The sequence below is a fragment of the Lepisosteus oculatus genome, chromosome 17 (assembly GCF_040954835.1).
Source record: "Lepisosteus oculatus isolate fLepOcu1 chromosome 17, fLepOcu1.hap2, whole genome shotgun sequence".
In the NCBI taxonomy this organism is placed as follows: Eukaryota; Metazoa; Chordata; class Actinopteri; order Semionotiformes; family Lepisosteidae; genus Lepisosteus; species Lepisosteus oculatus.
In genome coordinates this window covers 5,298,186-5,313,225 of record NC_090712.1, presented here as the reverse complement: position 1 = coordinate 5,313,225, position 15,040 = coordinate 5,298,186, and the positions used below count along the sequence as shown (strand labels likewise).

Below are 15,040 nucleotides of genomic sequence, written 5' to 3'. Positions count from 1 at the left end.
AGTTAGGGTTGGTGTCTTTTCCTAATGCTGAACTCTTAAATTCCATTTACATTAGGCATCTAAGAAAACAAGTCTCTTGAAGTCGGGAGAAGGATTTGTAGGGATAAAAAGCAGATAAAAATCACTGCAAAACTTGAAGTAACTATCTAAAACTTAAAAAGGACATCTGAAATTTTAAGAACGAATTTTAAATTAACAGCATCCTAATAGTCTGTTCATGGCGCATAGATAGTGGTTAACTTTTGGTTTTCCCAGTTGTGCATGTTTTTTTCTATTACATTCTACATGAAATCAAATGTCAAACACAAACTGTCACTGCAGTATTCTTTTATATAACAATTAATTCTGCAGGAAATTCTTTTCCTGAACCAGTTTAATAAAAATGTATGTCTGAAGATGTCTAGGATTCATTATCAACTAGTTGGAACCCTTTTAAAAATAGGCAGAATACAATAAGGTGGCAATATACTGTTTTTCTCCTACAACTGTGAAAGTGCACGGTATCAGGCTCCTGCCTGTTGCCTTTTATATGCTGTTAACATCATCATTGAGTTACACTTAAAAAAAATAATGTAATTAAACAAATACTGTCCCTGTCTGGATAGTACTGTTAGGGCTGTAACTAAAACACACTGACACATACAGTAGGAGACAGCTTATTCCTGCCCTCCCTGCTCCGTCTTGAAATCATTTTATTCTTGTCAAGCAGTACACTGGAGAGGAGGCGGTGCTTTAAGAGCTGTAGGAGTTGTTTCCGAACACTTTCATTGTAAGTGTGCTGAATCCTGGAAGACCGATTTATGTAGAACAGCCTCATCCTGTAAGTGCGTCTGTAGGGAGTAGCCCACATCTGTGCCAGAGAACATGAAGCCAGTGAAGTAAAACTGGTTATTTTTCACACCCAATGAACGCAATGCCAAAATTTGTATTGAATATCTTCTGAGCCACCACTGGCACTGCTCTGGGAAAAGGCTGTCAGGACACATCTGATCTAGATTGCTATCGCCTGTCCCCAAAGAGTGCTGAACAAAAGTAGCCTTTTCCTCCAACTCCCTTTGTTTGGTTCTATACGTTTCATTCTTCAGGCACGTTAACATTATTCAGCTTTAGTGCAGCGATGCCTTGCCAGGGATGACTAGCCCAAGCAGACATTGTGCCTAAATTGTTTATTTAAAAGTTTTATAAGAAGTAATGACAAATGAAACACATTACTAAGTAGCCATGTCATGGTCTGATTATTGTGAGCCATCTTGCAGCGTTTATGATGAAACGACGAAGGTAGTCATCATTCTGGAACAGTGCCCCCTTTAAAGTAAAGGAAATGCTGTTTCATCATAGACTGTTCATAAATATTAACAAGTTCATTCAAGGGGTCTGATCTTTCAAACAGAATGTTGTGTATTTGGCACTGTTTTTCCAGTTGCTTGCACAGCGCTTTCAGCCTGTTGATCACAGACTGTCAGTAATGTGTGCAGTCAGTCAACTAATACACCTGCCAGTGGAGGAGTCTTGCATCTGCCAAATCACAGCCTGTGAGACCTGCTGGTCTATGCATATTATGCTGCATTCAAAATGGAAATGACCTGCATTGAGTAGAAGCAACTGAAATAACTGCAGAATTCGAGAATGTGTAGGTGGAGGACTGTTTTCCTACCACATTAATTCGTCTGAGAAACAGACTATAAACAAGTTAAATGGGTGACATATGGCTTCTCCTAGTATTTGTTTTGTTTATTGATCTGTGCCTGCTTTGAAAGTAAACGGCTTCCTGCTATTTTGGGATAAAGGCAAGGTGGAGTAATCAATGCAAGGGAGAGAAAAAAAGAATGTTCCTTCATTTTTTTTTCTTGTTTATTCGTCCCTTCAAAAATTCAGTGCTTGTGAGTGATGAAGGACAGCGGTCATGGCCAGAGGCAGGCCCAGTGCCAGCTGGCACCCTAAATAACAGCTTCCTCTCATACCTCAGCTAACAAGTGCAGCTTAGTCCTCATCAGGACAACTCGGCCATTCAGTCACGGGCTTTCATTTAATGCATCTGCTGAATGGAGCTGGGCTTTTCGGCAGTTTTGTAATGCGGGCTTCTCTATACTGGTGTTTGCAGTGAGACCAAGATCCATTCACTCATCCTCTTAGACGGACCTGAACTCAGCTTGCCAGAAGTGAAGGTTTAGAGGGTAGTGAATTAGCCTCTTATGAAAAGCACAGCAGCCTGTGTGGCCTCCTATTTTCTAGCTGACCTTCTGAAATGCCTTCAAAGGCATGTTCACAGTGTATTGTACAGTGTCTGTAGTGCTGCAGTTAGATAAAGCCTAATGAGCTAAAATATGAGATGAGTTTGTGGCAGAATTCCACTGTCTTGCATCGCATTTTAAAGTTGTTTTGATCACTAACAGTTGATCGTTATCACCACTGCAGATTTCTGCTCTTCTTCAGATCAGCATATTCCAGAGGATTCTCTTGTATCTCAAGCTCAACATATGGTAGAGATTATGGGAAAGGTTAAAGAGTGGAGAAATCCAAATAATTTACCATTAATAGCTTAATTGTGATAAATACCTAGTTTTCCTGTTTAGGAAAAAAAGGTATAGGTGACTCCCGCCTGGTCTGTTTCTTCTAGCCTGTATTCCAGATGGATTCAAACATGTCAAAATTAATTTTTCAGGATTTCTTTTGCCAGTGAATTTGAATTAATGACTTAAATATTTGTAAATAACAGCGTAAAATAAAGGCAAATGGTATGCATTTTTAAAAAATAGCGTAGCAGACCTCTCTGTCACTTGCAGCTGAGCTGGTAGACTCCTGCTCCATGTCGAGGCAGCGTGTGAGAGTGCTGTCCTTGACGTGCTATATTTTCACAGCTGTAATGAGTAAGCCGAAGCTGTGCTGCTTTCCAGCTCTTGTTGTCTTCATGTAGACAACTTGTCCTGCCCTGTCGTGGTGAACGAAAACCAGGGTCTGCACTGCAGGTCCACAAGCCAAATCAAATCCCAGCGCTTTTCACTTCCAAACCTGAAAGCAAGCCCGATGTTTGCCCCAGTTCTTCTGCGCGTTTCTGAGGGATCCACCCCTCGGACTGACTGGATCCGAAGTAGTGTACATTATGTAGCTGGAGTGTCCTGCTGTCTTCTTGGCTGCTCACAAGGAGGAGGCTGCCGTGGAAGTACAGATGAAACTCTCTGGCCACAGCTTGCCTGGAGATTGTGAATGCCGAAAGGACATACTTCACAGGAGACCCAGGCAGCTCATCCTGTTTGCTTTGCCCTGCTGTGGAAGAGGGTGCCGTTTGTTTGGGAAGGAGCAAAGCTGTAAAATACATCAACCACTCTGAGTGACTTGCATTGCAAGGCTTCTTTTGTTCAAGACCACTCTGTTGACTTTTGTGGCATGTGTCCTGTGGCTCTGTCTAAGTACTCTTTATGTGAGTGTTTTGGGACACTGTTGATTATCCTAAGGAGCTTTTCCTCTGTGTTGTATTTTGTCTCTCTTATTATCTTATTGTAAGGCTGACTGTTGGTTTGTGTGGTAATAAACTCACCCAGCTGCCCAGACACCAAGGGTGTAGTGCATGACGTTAAGTAACATGGAAAATATTAAACAATAGGAGCTATATATCATTTATGCAGGACCTATTCTGTTTTTTCTTTCCACCATGTTACACATTTAGGGCTTTCCATGGTTTTGGGGGGTGATCATCTGTTTAATGTGGTCATCATGTGTATTTTCACATGACAACACCTGGACATCTGTCTTCAGACCTGTGTTAAGAACATGTACAGATGTTTAGGAGGAGAACTGCACAGGCTGCCACTGTTTTGTAAGTGAATGACTTCCAGAGTTATGTGGGCTCAACAGAAGCATTGTTAATATGCAAAATAAGCATAACTTGTAAGGCTGTTGTTTGGTGTAATCAAAGCCTGGTGGGTTAAGGAGAAGAGCCAGGTGGTCCTGGTGAAATCATCTTTGCTGGAATATTTGCTTCTGTATAACCAGAAGGTCGCACCTAGAATGTTTCTCTCTAGGATAGGCCTCATGATTTTGACATGAAAACTTTGAAGCAGCAAAAAATGCAAAAGGCATTCAACAAAGCAATAAAGTGAAATTGAAAAAAAGATGATGAAGAATATCCAGTACAGGCATTCAAAAACTGGGAAAGGCAGGGCAGTTCCCGAAGTGCGATACCATGTGGTGCTGTCTTATTCATTTACAGCTAGCAGGAATGTTCGGCTGCTGCTTGAAACAGCTGTTAAGCTGAATCAGCTGTTTAGGCTATAACAAACAAAAGTGAAATAGAAGTGGAATTCAGGGAGTTTTGACTGGACGTGTGGAACTTGGAAGAAAGTGTAATCTGTTATACAGTATGCACGTCCTGCTATTTTTAAACTAACAAAAAAGCATCTGAAACATTATTCTAATAGTGTGGGAGTTTGGATGCAGAGAATGGGAAATTTGTAAAGCATAAATTTCAGTTACCTTGAGAAAAGGCAGATTAGAAGATATAGTTGATTATTTAAAAGATAAACTGGTATGGATGAGGTTAAAAGTAGTTCCTTTTTTAAATGTCTGAAGCTGAGAGTATAAAAGAGCTTGAGTATAAGATAGGCTACATTCAGAAATATAAGCCAATACCTTTATAAGTCAATTTGCCTTTCGTTAATTTACCATGTCTTTATTTTTGCTTTGTTAACAAATGTGTAATGTGCCTCTGCCCAGTATTCATTCTTCTATCGGTTTTAATTGTCAACTGGTCATTATTTAGCCTTGCCATGTGGTCTAAAGTTGTCTGTAATAATCCAAAGTAATAGAATAGAAGACTCAGAAGTTATAGATACTGAAAGTGCTTTTATTATTACAATTTTTTTCGCTTCTCAGAAATCTTTATCCCTGGCAATTAACACAATACACCTAAGATAAAACCCCCGATGAGATACTTTGGAAATAAAATGTTATTCATAAGCAATAACAAGAACTCCAGCAGTCACCCAAGACCCATTTACTGGGAAATTGCTAATGTCATACTCATCCATAAAAGGGGGGCAACAAAACAACACTAGCGTTAGACTAGTAAGCCTTACTTTTATTCCATATAAGGATATGGAAATGATAATTCCCCAGGTTTAAAGGAATGCTGTATTCTGACATGGTTAAAATGGACGCTTTTCAGTCCTGAACAAAGAAGACTATAAGGAGGTCTGATTCAAGTATTCAAAATCCTCAGGGACGCTGACGAAGCCCACCTCTTGAACTTTTTCAGAACTACCAACGAGATACAAAGTAGATGACACGAGGGCAAGCTATGGGAAAGTGCGCTTGGAGCCGACGACAGGCAGCACTTTTACACACAAAGCCTTGTGGGAATCGGGAAGGAGCTACTCCGCCATGTTGTTGAAGCCGCTGGCCCGGCTTCTTACAAGAAGAGATCCTGGGATCGCTGAGATACTAGCAGCCAAGCTCTTCTTCGAGCTGCTGCTCAGCTTAGGGTCATGAAACCGCTGATGCCAGAAGGAATTAATCATTGCTGCAGCTGGTGGAATATCCCCACATTAAAAAATACCTCTCTTTGTGGACCCCCCTGTAGATTTACCACCAGGGCTGGGACAGTATTCCACCGTACACTTCGGATGGAGTACTAAATTGTCTCTTAATAAAAAAACATGAATTACTGTATAATTTGGGGAATGTGAAGGCACAGAGAGGCCTTGGTGCAAAATATTTTGCTGGAGGGTTTTGTGAACTGTGACAGAATTACATGAGTGCTAATAATTTACAGCTTTCAGTCCAGCTCATTTTGGATGCCTTCCTGTCAAGTGTTTGAATTGTATTGTTGGGGGAGATGAAAGGCAACATGCTGGGAGCTGAGTTCTACTGGCAGTTTCCTGAATAGAGCCAGCTGGGAATGGGTGGGACTGTACCAAATGTAGCACTCAGGCGTGTCACTCTTGATTCCCCCCCATCAAGGGTGCTTGAGCCCTAAATGACGGGAGAGATCCCTTCCTGTGTGAAAGAGGGTGATCAATTTCTCCATGCTCTGGTCCTCATTTAAAAACAAAACCCCGACAGCTGTCCAGAGCAACTTGAATAGTCCTCTAATTGATACTGTATAAATTTCATGACATTGGCTTGACTCCTAAACCTCCCCCCCCCCGCCGATCTTTCATTTTCTTTCTTATTCCATTAGCAGCTTGATTAACATTTTATAGTAGATCGACCACATAGGAAAAAGGAGTGTTTTAACACATCAGAGCTACTGGTGTCTGGTAGCTTTCTGTTTTATAGCCTTTCTGGCTGCAAGAGTTTGGAATTAAATAAGAGTTTGGCCTAGAATTGCCCTTAGTGTGAGGTCAAAGCAATTGCCCTTTAAAATAAGATGAAAACCAGATTTTTTCTTCTTAAAGTCTAGCCCCAGCTTGAGTAGAACAGCACTGCTCTCCTTTGTGCTTTAGTACTTTAGGCCAGATGTAATCCAGCAGTGCCTTTCTGATACGTTTGTTTTGCTCATTCAAGAAATATACTGTCGCGGGAGTAATGAAGGGGAAGGAAAATGCCTTCAGGTGTTTATTTTCCTCTTAAATGTGATTATTTTCTTTTCAGTGAGGGGTCACAATCACTAGCACTGTACATGTGGTGAAGTGACTAGTCATGTGGTATGACTAAGGATCCAAATGTCTGTGGCTGGTCTCCCAGATAAAATCTTCTAGCTCCCTGGGAGTTTTTTTTCCCCCAGAATAAAAAGGGACAGGATTGTTGAATGGAGAAGATTATTGTTTTTTTGTTTCTGTATTCTTTAGTAAAACACCACAGTCGTTACAAATTGCAGTTGTCAGCTTTTGTGTTTAACCTATGTGAAGATTTAAATTTGGTGGACAACATTTACAAAGCTTGTTGTTCTAATGATTCATTCATTTCAAGGGCTGTGATCCCTTGGGGTCTCTTCATAAGGCGGTTCAGTCCTACCAGAGGGATATTACAAGGAGATATGAGCATATTATATATAGGAATTGTAATGATAATTGAATGAGTAGGTGGTTTTAATGGATGCTCAAAGCTTTCAGCCCAGAAGGTATTCATTTTCACTCAACGCAGGTCTCCGCTGTATTGTGTTTTCATGTGAATAGTTGGTCATTAGAGAGATGGAAAATAACAAATACTCCTCAGCATTGAAGCAAAGATGTTCAAATTGGGGCATTAATCTTAAACTTGCATTGACTCTTAGACACCAAGGTATTTCTTTAATGAGGATTTTTTAATCCCTTTATATAGCATGCATGCATTCATTATTAACATCTTATTAATAATTTTAGACTATTTCATTACCTTATTTTCAGTTAATACCTTTTTTGCATCTATGGCCACACTGGTCCAGATGGTCTCCCATGACTGTAAAGCAATTCTGAGAATTCCATCAGATCCCACCAAGTTGCGGAGACATTTTTGTAAGTACTACATAAGCATGTTGTTTTTTTTTCTGGATTTCTACACTTCAGCTATTCCCAAGCCGTTTCTTTCTGAATTAAACATTTAGTTTTAATAATTTATTTTTTGTAAGTCAAGTTGAATTGATTTCTCCCTGTGAATGTACAAGCTTTTACTACTTTTTGCTTAGCTTGAATAAACTATTTGTTGGGGGCCCCTTGGTGTATGAGCAATCTTATTGTCTAACCAAAACCAAGATTAAAATACTGTATTTACTATAGTTTGTTTTACAAGATAAGTTTCTTATTTCTGGTTTTGTTGAATTATTCCATCAGGGATTCCTTCAAAAAGAGGGACTTTAGACCTACAGACCTATCTAAAGTAATTTAGAATCCACTATAATTCGTAAGAACTAATTTTGCAGTAAACCTGTCCACATCCTTAATAAGATGGAGATAACCTGACACCGAGCGTCATCATCACGCACTTGAGCTGTAAAAAGAAAAAGAGAATGAAATCACCACCGGTCTAGGGCAGAGGGACTTAGCGAACACCAGTCTTGACAGATGTTTTCCAAGCAAACACATCTATTTATAAACCAGGACATTTTTTGTATCAAGGATAATTTTTTGAGGCACAGCGCTCTCTCTCAGTTCGAGTCTGGTGTTGAGGAAAGTGAACTTTGTGAAAACCACAGCAGAAAACAAAGATGGATAAAGTATGGAAAACCAATTAAACTTCCACAAATGTGGAATGTATCATGCTCTTGATTATAGTTGTGTAAATTGTCCCTTCTTGTAACCATGGGCAGAAGGAGCAGGAAACCATTCACTTTAGAGACTACACTTTGGATGGCGTGCTAAACAACAACAGAAATGGCAACTGTTAGGGAGTTGCTGAGTGCAGTCTGAGGTCTGAGGCCTTGTGACCTGCTGAGGTGTTTTAGGGAAGCCAGAAGCATAGGGGAAATGTTCTCCGAACATTGTCTGCAGTTGCTGGCTCTGACTGCTCTTACTCAGCAGACATCAGGCCTGCTGCCAGCTTTAAAGGGTGATAAACAACACCATGATGGCAACAAGTTTGTGACCTGCTTTAGTTGTGTGATTAGTGTGATAAGGCACATTAGAGATTTAAAGATAGCAAGGAGAGGTAAAGCTGTTTATAAGTAATCCCATACTGTAGAGTGGGCTTTTCTGTAGGTCCAACATGGCAACAGACTCTTAATTTGAAGAGTGCACGCAGAGGCTATATTTCTTTGATACGTATTCATAATCCTAAATCTTTATTCAACGCTCGGGGTCAGGGAGCTTATTTGTAAACCTTTATGAACGTCTGGGCTCTTCAGCAGCAAAATATTGAGTTGAGCAGCTACTACATGGAAAAGAGCTAATGACCATTGCTCCCTTTTTTAAAATAAGAATCATAATGCTAAAGATGCTTCTGTGCCTTAAGGTGCTGGATAGGAACTGCTGAGCCCTTTTTAGCGGCTTCTTCCCTACATAAAGAAGAAAACAAGTTCAGACGGAAGTTCAAGGTCAGAGTAACCTGATTATCAGGACATACCTACAAGAAAGGACTCCTCTGCAAAAAAAATAGACATTCGCCTTCATCGTGCTAGTACCGACCTGGTGAAGCTGCGTATTACTCGCATCACCTTTGCAAGTGAGCTGCTCTTCAGTGTGTCCACACAGAAGCACAACCAACACCTAGAAATATTATATATACCTAACAATGTAAACAATATCTTAAATTCTCTAGTGCTGACTATTTTGTGCCAATTGTTGAGTGTCATAATTTGGTGGAAAATAACGGTGCTGACTGTACTGTATATATTAATTGCACCGATGGACAGTTTTCGTGCATGACAATATTTTGCACTTAATTGCAAATCTCCCATTATTGCGGTGACTTATTTGTCCAAGGTAACCATTCTCAAGTGTTCACCTGTAAAAGAAAACGCAATCTGAATGTGATTTATGGTTTCAGCTGTGTTTAGAAAGAGCCTGAGATGTTTGATTAATGCACTGTGAATTGACAGGGATCTGTTTTGACGTGTCTTGCTGCTTTTCAGTCATTTCCTAGCATGTTGTACAGTGAGTACACATACAGTGGCTAGATGAAGAGCTGTTTAAAGGTCCCAGAGCACTTACTCAGCAAGATGTTTCTGTCTCTTCCTTGTTTTCATGTGTTATGAAAAGGTGAGCCTTCTTCAGTTGCCAGAGCTATCTAATCATACACCCATTGCCCTCCAGACTGCCAATCACAACATTCTGTAGAATTCTTACAGGATGTTTTTCTTTTTCTTATTTTTTATTGTAGTTGCTTTCTGAATTCAAATCTGGTGAGATGTGGGCATTGTTCTTAATGCCCCCTCTGCTGGTGGGAGTTTTTTCTACTGAGCTGGGCTTCATTCTCTTCTTCTTAGGAATTATTTGTTACGTAGGAACATCCAAGAAACAAAGACCTTCCACTTTCATAACCTTATCGTTTAGATCATGCATGGCATGTCATATTACAGAGCCCTACACTGCTTATTTTTGCTTAAGATCAGATGCTTCTCTGAAGATATCGGCATTTATTTCTTTTTCCCGGGATTTGTGTTGGTTTGTTTCACCTTTTTCTCTAAAGGTTTATAATGGAATGTACTTCTATGAAGTTGTTCCTGTTTTATAAGGCCCCATCATTAAAAAATAAAAACTAATGAACTGTGTGCTTAGACACAATCAATTTGCAGACTGATCTTGTTCATGTATTATAAACAAAGCATGTCGTTTTATTTTCTATTTAGTTTCCTCTTTATCTTTATGGACTATTCCTCTGTTAAGCCTTTGAACAGAATATTGTTGTGTGCAGACTGGGTTTTAAAACATTAGAATGAGAAACCCTCAGATATTTTAAAGAAAAAAGATGATACCTTGGGCCATTCTGCAATTAATGTTTGCATTACATAACAAATAATAACTGTTTTTCTTTACTGTAGTTTAGTTTTCCACTGTGTGCTGCGAGCCTGAAAGGAAATAGTGTTAAAAATGGTTTTGCCAGTATTTCTAACTATTAGGAGACTGAGAGCAAAGTAATCATTCCTAGAAACTGCAATAATCCTCCGGAAGACATTTTTTAAAAAATGTTAGTCTTGGCTAAATTAGAGTTCCACTTGCAAGTAAAACATGCCGTAGAATTTTTTCAGTCTGTGAAGGGCAAAATTTGTGCTTCATTATTTCATTCAAATACACACCCAGTCTATACCTATTAGTCTGTTTCCTTTTCAGTCATGTCCACTGTCAGACATTCTTAACAATTTGCCCTAAAGTACAGTATAAGGTCTTTTCAAAGAAAAAATGTCACATTTGAGTTATGAACAAGAGCAGTATGTCATAAATGTATCTGTCTTCAACACAATTTGAAGATGTTTTCAGCCCTAATGGGAAAAAAAGTCACGTATATACAGGTAACATATTTCTGGTATGTTTTATGTTTTAAGTTCCATGAGTAGTATTGCCATTTCTCACATAGTACTTCAGGTCATGCTGCATTCCAAATAGAAACATTGCAATGTATACTTGACAACAATTCCTTTCAGGAAAATGGAAGAAATTATGCTTTAGTTTAATTATTCTACAAGAATTATCTTGGAAAGCTTTGTCTCTGCTTTTGTGCCTGATGGTTAAGACTAATGGTTAAGTCCTTAAAAAGCATCCAGTGTGTCTAACAAAGGTCTTTGCAGAGCGACCTGGTCCCCAGTTTCAGAATTTCTCCATCTCCTTTCGGAGAAAAGATGTCTTCCATCCCTTTTTCTTTACTTGGTTCCATATGACTTACTATTTCACCGCCAAATGAGCGAATTTATTAGCCTTTACAGAAGTGTGTTTCTCGTCATCCCACTCATCTTGTGATGTTAATCAGCTCTGCCCTTAAGAGCAATATATGTTCCGTTTCCACTAACAGTGTTAAACGTTTGCACTGGTGCTGTATACCATCTTCTCTTTGATTTTTTCCAGTTATCTGCAAGATAAAGATCAGTTTGTGCATGCTTTATGAAATGTACAGCTTTGGGCAAAGGAGAGCATGATCATAAGAAATATGCTTTAGTATCCTTGCGGAACAGTTTATAGGCTATGAAGAATTAGTTGTTTGCAAGTTAGGGTCAGTTCTATGTGCAACTGCAGTGTGGTTTTCAGTTGTATCAGTGTTTCCCAGTCCCTTTATTGTCTGTTACACAGGACTGTTGTAAAGTTCATAATAAATGCAATCACTTCTGAATGAAATAACCATGAGTGCCAAATATTGAAGTTTTTTTTTTGTTTGAGAAATCTTACACCAGCTAAAATGTTTTGGTTTTTTTTGGTAATGCTTTGTCTGTAGTGTTTATTGCATTTTCACACTCGACCATGACATTCCGCAGTACAGCGTGTTGGAAGAAAAGCTGGGAATACACTCAAATAGCCTAGAGTTGGCTGTTGTGGTACACGTGCTTTCAAACAACAGCTTATATGTTGTTTTCTTCTGAAATTGGGGAAAAAAATCTGGGAATATGCTAGATTGGTTGTTGGTGTTGCTGTAATCTGTGAACATTGTCTTTTGGTGTAGAGTTTGCACCTAGTCCTGTTTTATGACGCTACTATTTTCAATCCTTGGCTTGGAGAACTCATCGGCTTCTTTCAGAGCTTATTCTTTACCACACTGCTTATTTTAGACAGAAAAAAAAATGCCTCCTTGTGCTCAAAATAATGCTATTGCATTATTTTCATCTGCTTTACTGATGGATTTGCCTATTGTTTGCTTTTCCTCAAGGAGATGAAATCTGACAAAGAAATCTAATACATCTCCAGCAGGAAAGTCAGCTTGTTCTGTAGGATTATCCTTCAGGACACCTACAGTAAAATCATATTTTATTGGTCTTTCTCTTCATAGGAAAAATGGACATTCCCACATATTTATTCCATGTTGGCATCATGCTTTGCAAAATCCATAGTAAGTAACTGAATAGTTAGTAAGAGTAAACCAGTTCTCTTTATTTCAGTATTACTTAATAATACTTTTAACGGTGCAGATCAGTCAGGTCTGTGAGGGACAGAAAAGCACATGGCATTTTCCACTGGTAAAGTAATTCCCTCACGTTTTTCTGGGAGTACATAGGTTTTGGACTAGGTAAGTGAACCATGACATAAACACAAGCATAACAGTAAATGAAACTGCTTTTAATGAGACCTTTTAAATCATTTTTAGATGATTCATGTACAGTGATGGCTATTTTCCTGTGCAGTTGTTTCGTTAATTGTTTACTGGCAAGACGAGTTTGAGAAAATAACTCCAGACTTAAATCATTTTTTTAAAAATGCATTGTGTGGTCTTGCGGGCTTTGTTACAAAATAAACAATCGAGCAAGACATGTATCTGAACGATTTTGTAAACATCTGTTTCGTTGTTCCGTGCTCCAAGACGCTTTCTGGCCATCTGAAAAAGATTTTCTCGTGTGCCCATCTGAGTAATGTGAAAGGAACCTGTCATTCTTTCCTTTGAAATGAACAAAATTCTCACAAATGCACAGCTGAGCTACCAGGGTTTTATTCTCAGGGCGGCACAATCAAGTGTTTTTCAAAAAGCAAACATGATTATTAAAACTGTGATATATGATTGTGGGCTTACTTATACATGACTCTAAGCATGCATCTGAACTGTCCGGAATAAGGAAAGAAACATGCACTTTAGATCTGTGTCATTTTGTAACATACCCCATGTCAGAAGGAATTGAGTTTTGGTTTTTCAGTAACATCATCTAAAATCCTTTTTTCTTTTTTCAGCAGATCCTTCAAAGGAACACACCATCCCAGTTGCTGGCCTAAACTAGCCTTTGGTTTCTAAAGGAATACAGCCTTTCCTGTGGTCAGCCATTCTCCAAGTGCCATCCACTGCTTCTGACGCACAAATGCTGTTTCTCACTCCCCACGTTCCTGTGGACCTGTGATAATGATCACTCCTTGATGCTGGGCGTTGCTGCGGTTGCTGCCTATCAAAGCAGTCCTTTTTAATTCATCCTCTTGTAGCACAGATGCATTACTGATGACAATGTAATAGAGACGGGGTGGTGAATTGCAGCTTGCCAAGGTGCCTGCATGCCCTTGGAAGGATATGAGTGATCCGAGCCCGAAAAAAGGAGACAAAGCTAATCCGCTCAGAGCAGCAGGGGGGTGCAAGGACTCCTCGAAAAGTATGCAGTCCGATGACCTGTTTGCTAGGAAGTTTAAAGCCTTGAATGGGAGCATGGGACCTCCGTCGGCACAAGGGAAACTTGACAAGGCTAACGGGACACCGGCCATGCCTAAGATGGGAGTTCGAGCACGAGTGTCGGAGTGGCCCCCCAAGAAGGAAGGCTGGGACGGCCGGCTACCCCCAAACTACGAGAGCATTATGATGGGGTTCCAGAATGGCCAGCCAGACCAAAGCTTGGAAGCCATCAGCGAACGAAGCAGGGAGGCTTCCGTGGACTTGGAGTTCGCCGAGACCAAATACTCCTTGAGCGACTTTCTAAGCCGATCCCCTCCTAAGGGGCTGCACCCGATCCGGCAGCGGAGCAACAGTGACGTGACGATCAGCGACATCGACGCCGAGGATATTCTGGATCAGAACGCAGTGAACCCCAACACTGGCGCCTCTCTCCACCGCGAGTATGGCAGCACGTCCTCCATCGACCGGCAAGGTTTGTCTGGGGAGAGCTTTTTCGCCATGCTGAGGGGCTACCGGGTCGACACTCTGGACCACCGCAGCATGCCCCCGCTGGGCTTTCCCGAACTGCTTCGCTACGAGACCTCGCTGTCCCCCAGCCTTCAGACGGCAGCGCAGATCGCCAGGGGGGAGATCGTCAGGATCTCGGGGTTCGACTACGTGGACAGCTCGCTGCTGTACAGCCGGGAGAGGGAGAAGTCGTTCAAGCGGCGGTTGAAAACGGAAACGACGGAGACCTCTCTGTTCCGGAAGCTGAGAACCATCAGAAGCGAGCACGACGGGCTGAGGTTCTCCGCGGAGCAGGACGACGGCAGGGCGGAGAAGTACGGCAAGCCGCCAAGCTTTCAGAAGTGCTTCGCTCACTACGACGTTCAGAGCATACTGTTCAACATCAGCGAGGCCGTGGCCAACAGGGCCAACCTGGGCAAAAGGAAGAACACAACCACGGGAGCCTCTGCGGCCTCACAGTACCAAGTGTCTGGGGGCGGGCCGGGGATGTGCGAGTCCCCGCTGGGAAGTCGGGAGGACCTCAACTCCAAAGAAAACTTGGATGCGGATGAAGGGGACGGGAAAAGCAATGCCATGGTCCTCAGCTGCCCGTACTTCCGCAATGAAATCGGGGGCGAAGGGGAGAGGAGGATCTCACTGTCGAGAGCCAATTCGGCTTCCTATAGCGCGGGGGAGAACTGCTCCTTTGAGTCCTCACTGAGCTCCCACTGCACCAACGCTGGGGTGTCCGTGCTAGAGGTGCCCAGAGAGAACCAGCCTATCCACAGGGAAAAGGTCAAGCGCTACATCATAGAGCACATCGATCTAGGAGCCTACTACTACCACAAATACTTCTATGGGAGAGGTAAGAAGTTTAGCTCTTCTGTGCATCTGTTCCAATTACAGGTTCATGTTGCAA

At 41.1% G+C, this 15,040-nt stretch overlaps 1 protein-coding gene across 8 annotated transcripts in view; it reads left to right on the top strand.

Annotated features, from left to right (window-relative positions):
* The window catches only part of sipa1l2 (signal induced proliferation associated 1 like 2), a 113,704-nt gene that overhangs the window by 33,288 nt on the left and 65,376 nt on the right, over positions 1-15,040 (top strand). For 6 of the 8 annotated variants that reach the window (XM_015362612.2, XM_015362613.2, XM_015362611.2 and 3 more), the window contains one exon: positions 13,212-14,986. In XM_015362612.2, coding sequence (XP_015218098.2) covers positions 13,540-14,986 — 1,447 coding nt within the window. In that variant the 5' untranslated portion in view covers positions 13,212-13,539. The remainder of the gene's footprint in view (positions 1-13,211; positions 14,987-15,040) is intronic. The other 2 variants (XM_069179720.1, XM_069179722.1) reach the window with 1 other exon arrangement.